General features: G+C 29.8%; 1 protein-coding gene across 1 annotated transcript in view; it reads right to left on the bottom strand.

Annotated features, from left to right (window-relative positions):
- Nucleotides 1-303: 303 nt before the first annotated feature.
- The window catches only part of LOC127729226 (E3 ubiquitin-protein ligase COP1-like), a 29011-nt gene continuing 23314 nt past the window's right edge, over nt 304-6000 (bottom strand). Inside the window, exons 18-21 of the mRNA XM_052236953.1 lie at nt 5318-5406; nt 4896-4955; nt 4360-4404; nt 304-3242 (exon numbers count right to left, since the gene is read on the bottom strand). Of these exons, the coding sequence (XP_052092913.1) occupies nt 3225-3242; nt 4360-4404; nt 4896-4955; nt 5318-5406 (212 nt within the window). The 3' untranslated portion in view covers nt 304-3224. The remainder of the gene's footprint in view (nt 3243-4359; nt 4405-4895; nt 4956-5317; nt 5407-6000) is intronic.

The raw sequence follows: 6000 nt of genomic DNA, 5'->3' as shown, positions 1-6000 counted from the left end.
CATTTAGTCTGTTATTGTTCTAAACTTTAAAAAGACCAACAATCTTCAGAACATCAAGATCTACCTTTCCTCCATGTCAATCAAAATTATCAAGAGTTATTGCCCTTAATGACAAATTTTTTTTTACTAATTTTTTTCAAGTTTTTGTCTTTTTCTCCAAAACTTATCTATAATGGAAAGGTAGAAAGGGTAAAAAGCACTAATGATCAGCAATGCAAAACATGTTATGGCAATTGAGCCGTTAAGCCTCTTGTTTCTCACAAATTGTCATTTGGTCGCATATTAATATTGAGAACAATAATAATTGATTCTTCATTTATTTTTATAAACCTTGTTTACAGAGGATCTGTAGACATTTTTACATCCAAGAACTATCATTTCAAGTTAATAAATTTGTTCACACTTACAACAACATATGAACAAAAATCTATTAACTTGTACACTCTACTCACATGAACTGACATTCATTAACTTGCATTCTCTAACATTGACATGTGCACTAAAGTAAATCAACTTGTACACTCCAACACTGACATGTGCACTAAAGTAAGTCAACTTGTACTCTCTAACACTGACATGTGCACTTAAGTAAATTAACTTGTACACTCCAACATTGACATGTGCACTAAAGTAAATCAACATGTCCAATCCAACACTGACATGTGCACTAAAGTAAATTAACTTGTAAACATCAACACCTAGTATGTTCTGACATATAGACAAAATTCAAACACTGAGATATGATTTAAAGTTATTCAACTTGTACACTCTAATATTAACACTGACACAAATTTTATCTAATTAACTTGAACATTGACCTATGGACTGAAGTTAATTGACTGGTACACTATAACACCCAACACTAGCATATTGACTAAAGATATGTTACTTGTACACTCATAGTAGCACTGTATTAATCTTTTTCCATTTAATAAATTTAACCTATGAATACAGGAAAATATTGCTCATATAAATTGTTTTTGTTTGTAAAATTTACATGAATTTTAACACAATTTCATGTGGAAAGAGCTTGTGAATACATTTCAAAACTTAAATTTTAACACAATTTCATGTGGAAAGAGCTTGTGCATACATTTCAAAACTTAAATTTTAACACAATTTCATGTGGAAAGAGCTTGTGCATACATTTCAAAACTTAAATTTTATCATTTAAATGTATCTGTTCATAAAATGTTTCTTAAAGTTATCAAAATGTCAGAATAATGATTAAAATTCATGTTGAAATTTACATGAGAATATGCAAACTCATATCGGGTAAAATTCATTTTAAATGTGTAATTCCTAATAGCAAAATCTGAAAATCATATTAAAAATTTAAATTTTCAAGTGAATAAAGCTCATATCAGATAAAAGTTACATTAAAAAGTTCATGTTAAATTAAAAAAACACACATTTGTATCATTTTTTCTTCTTTAAAATAACATCAATCAATCAATATTCCATTTGAAAGAATTTCTTAAGTTATGTAGATGAGAGAATATATCAGAAAAGCTTCTTCAGCAAATTTTTCATCTTATTTCTGGCTAGCTGGTGCTAAATATTATTCAAACCCCACCATCCTATTAAATTTAACAGTTGTCTATTTGCATTAAGCCTACATTGTATTTCTAACTGGTTCAATTCATATACAATACATTACATAAATACCACTTTTATAAGCTTTCAGAAGTAATTTAGGGTGAAATAAGTTATAAATAGTTTAACAATTATAATAAATAAGAAACTTAACATACAAAAAAAATATACAAAATTCATTTAAAATGACTTGTGGCACAATGAAATGAACAACAATACAGTAAAGTCTGTATACTGAAATCATGACAGGTAAGATGTACCTGTATTAAGAAACCACAACAGGTAAAACACACCTGTGTAACTTACGTCATTACAGAGTAATTGTGATCTCTTAATTGAGGTACATTAACAACACAATATATTTTTGTAAAGATGGTGGTCACGAGAAAGAGGTAGACAAAATACAATCATACAAAAACAGTGGTTAACAATATGCAATAATTTACACCTCAAAACCATTCTACACTGAAGGTTAATTAGACATTCATTTTTTTTTTTAATTTCATGACAAAGCCACAATTACTGTTAAAGGCTGAATTTACCTTTAGATTAGTCCCAAGCTTTCATAGCTTTTTCAACATCTGTAATTTACAATTGAAAATCAAATATGAGATTTAAAACTGAAATACCCAATATGATTCCATTTCAAGATTTGAAAGGTAAGGTAATTGGTAAACGGGACAATACATTGATAGTTAGACAATTACATAGTTTACTCAGACCTACCAACTATCCCTATTTATGGGGGATATCCCCCATAAGAGGTGGTGACCTTAACTTTGAAATTCTTTATTATATGAACTGAACACCTCAAAACATTCATTTAAAGGAGTTTAAAAGGTATTTAAGCATATATATATATATATACTCATTTAAACAATATTGTAGTAGATTACAAACACTAATGACAATAAAAGAGGAATGGTTTGTCCTCTTGCGCTTAAAATCCCCTATGGAGATTTTGAAAAGTTAGAAGGTATGTTTACTTAAATGATGTTATCAAAAACAGACAGTTGAAAAGACTACAGAAATGATCTACACAAACAGCTGTCTAAGTTAATATTCCACACAGAACAATACATAATTATGAATGTCTAGTTATAATGAATCAACAGCAGTGTTACTGGCCTGAAATTGATATTGAATGAGTTTTTAGCCTTAATATAGACCATGTCCATATGGCAGTCTACTGCAACCTATCTTATACTAGCCTTCTCTACTTGAACCTAAACCCCAAATATAAATTAATAGTGTCCCCTTAAGTATATTATGTAGGTTTGATCATGACTTTTGTTAGTATACAACCTTTATCTTTCTGAATACTAAAAGTTCAAATGGCACATGAAAACAACCTGAGTAAACGTGGGAAAAGAGAATGCACAATGTTTTTGCAACTGAATTACAGTGGAAAAAGAGAATGTACAATAATTTTGCCACTGAATTACAGTGGGAATAGAGAATGTGTCATGCCACTTCAGTTTTTAACAACCTTTTTTGTTATTGCATTAAAAATAAAAATTTATCAAAATAATATTGTTTTTATCTCTAGCACAAAAATCTTTTGTTTGTAGTCCAAACTTCTGCACTGTTTGTTGTTTTTAGTACATAGATAAATATCGTTTTGGCTGCTATACCATTTCTAACACCTGCAAACATAAATAAAGAAAAATATCACTGTATGTATATAGAACCATATGTCTTAGAAATAAAAATTCACCCATGTAGATTTGTGATGGTCGTGGTTTATTCAAGAAACAATTCTTTCATGTCAATCTCTATGCTCATTTTAACATTATACATATTAATATCTTTACACCAAGCATTATTAAGTTGTAAAATGTTGACAAATATAACGCTTTTTGTATCTATGATTCTAACAGGAAAATTTAGAACTTTTGTACTTTGAAGCGTACCTATATGCAACGTTTGGTAGGCAGCCATTTTGATAAGGTGAAGCAAAAATGTTCTAAAAACCCAACCATTTCACGACTAAAGAGTGCACAAGTACATAGATTTACTTTCAGAATGATATTTATTAAATTTTCTAGCAAGTAACACCAACACAATGGCATCAAATTAATAGATAACAGATGTAGATCAAAAAGTAACTAACAGCGCAATTTTAATTGTGACGTCAATCATGTGCACCCCATGTTCTATTAAAATTAGGACATGGCTTTGTTTACAAAGGGAAGGAAGAGCCTCATATTGGAATGACAATTGAATCCTGGCTATGAAGATAGCTAAACATAGCGGACAAACCAGTGACAGTAAGGTTTTGATTGCACATGGGGCAATCTTTACCACATAGGGCAATCTTAACTCCAAATATCATTAGAAAAAACAGATTCTACCAAGATATTTCTCAACTTTTTATTGTATAACTTTTTAAAATGATCGGCAAGCTTTATGTTTTTCCATGAAAATTTAACTGTCTCCATATATATATATTCATTGTCTATTTCATTTGACAATGCAAGTACCCCATTAAAGAATGCCTTGCACACATTTTGATGACTTGACATTAGCTTCATTTTTTTAAACTAAGTCATTATATTCAAATGAAGAGTATAAAACATTAGTTTGATCTATATCTTAATCTTCATTAGAACAACAAGAACAAAAGGGACTGCTTTCTTTTATAGTCACATTAAATTCCTTGCCAGATCCATAATCTGATTTATTACTTGTGGTGTATTTTACAAAATATGCTGTAGTTTTCTAAATAAATATTTGAATCCTGATAAAGAAATCCAAACTCACTTTTACTGTTCCTTGACTATTGGCAGCAACCATAACATTGGAGCCCTGTAAATGATAATACCAAAAATAAAACTATGACATACAATGACCATGTCTCATGCAAAAGTTGGGAGTATACTCATAATAACATTTATATAAAACATGTTCATGTGGTGGCTAGCTTGATTTTTGTTAGATGGTCATTATGTAAATGTAATTCAATTTCAACATCAAATATTCTGGTCTTCAACTGATTTTGCTTTTGTTAAGTAACCTTAAAAAAGACAACCATATTCTTGGTAATGCTTCTACGACAGAAACATTATTTTTTTTGCAGATTGATGAAAAACACATTTATGTTTGCTTACATATTGCCCAAAACATCATTAAAAAACAGATTCAACAGATATTTCTCAACTTTCCACTGTATAATTTTAAATGTTTTGCAAGCCTGTCTTGAGATTAGTTATATATCACACTTGAAACTTTTGTTTCTGTGCAGTAACATTTTAACCACATATGTGAATTGAATTGACATTACAAAGAAGAATACTCACAGGTCTCCAAGAAACAGCACTAACAAACTCATTCACTTCCTCCTCTTTCTTATTCTTTTCCTGTAAAACCAGAAAAAAGAAAGACTTCACTATTTGTTAAAATATTAATCATATTATCGTCTTTTCTATCGATGAATGAAACAAGATGTACTGTGAGCTATAGTTCACTGATGATACCTACACTATAAGTATTTGGTTAACAGGAAGTTGATGAGCAATGAATGTGAAAACACATCAAACAGTATAACATGAAACTTGATACAAAATTTCAGTTCTTTAGAAAATGAGACAAAAATGGAGTAGGTTCTTAAAGATCTAAAATTGGTCCTAAGATTTTAATGTTTTCTATTCAGGCCAAAATACTGGGTACTACAAAATTCACATAGTGATCTCAATGGATGGCTAGCTCTGAATGTACTCACCAGCACACTTTTAACAGTCTCAAACTTAAATGTCAACAGTTGCTTTGATAATCCTTTATAATAAACAAACAAGGAATTATTCTCACTACCTAAAATAAAAAGAAAGAAATATAGGTGAAATATTAATCCTTTCCACGAGGGTCCCGTCTTTCGACAGGTTTAGAGGCCACTTTCACTTTGTGACCTTTAATAAAAAAATTTGTAAGGGTTCCGCGGAACCAAGTGTCTCTTATACTTTTGCTGTTGTCTATGCTTTCAGTGTGATAGGGGAATGCACATAAAAGATTTACAGTTAATGAAATAAAATGTTTGAAATGTATGAAAAAAGTTATGCTTGTAAAAAATGAATACAGTATGCAATCAAATCTATAGATTTATAAAAGAGTTGAAACATAAATTTATTGAATGAACAAATGATAAAGAAGATAATTTTTACATTGCTTGATGATTTATCCCTTAATTCAGACGACAACGGAATGTAGGATTGCTATGTCTCGCTTTTGCGACAAAAGTCGCAGGCTCAACAAAAATGGGGAAAAAATTATTAAAAATTTTCCTCTAGATACTATCTTTTGATTGTAAGAAGCTTTTGTCCAAATTTGGTAAAAATCTTGGATGGTTTATGAATCTAATAAATGTTTTAAAAAATTTTAACTGCGGACTGTATGTAATGTTAACTGGAA

Source organism: Mytilus californianus, unplaced genomic scaffold, assembly GCF_021869535.1.
Source record: "Mytilus californianus isolate M0D057914Y unplaced genomic scaffold, xbMytCali1.0.p SCAF_2, whole genome shotgun sequence".
Classification (NCBI taxonomy): Eukaryota; Metazoa; Mollusca; class Bivalvia; order Mytilida; family Mytilidae; genus Mytilus; species Mytilus californianus.
This window is presented reverse-complemented; position numbering and strand designations above follow the sequence as displayed.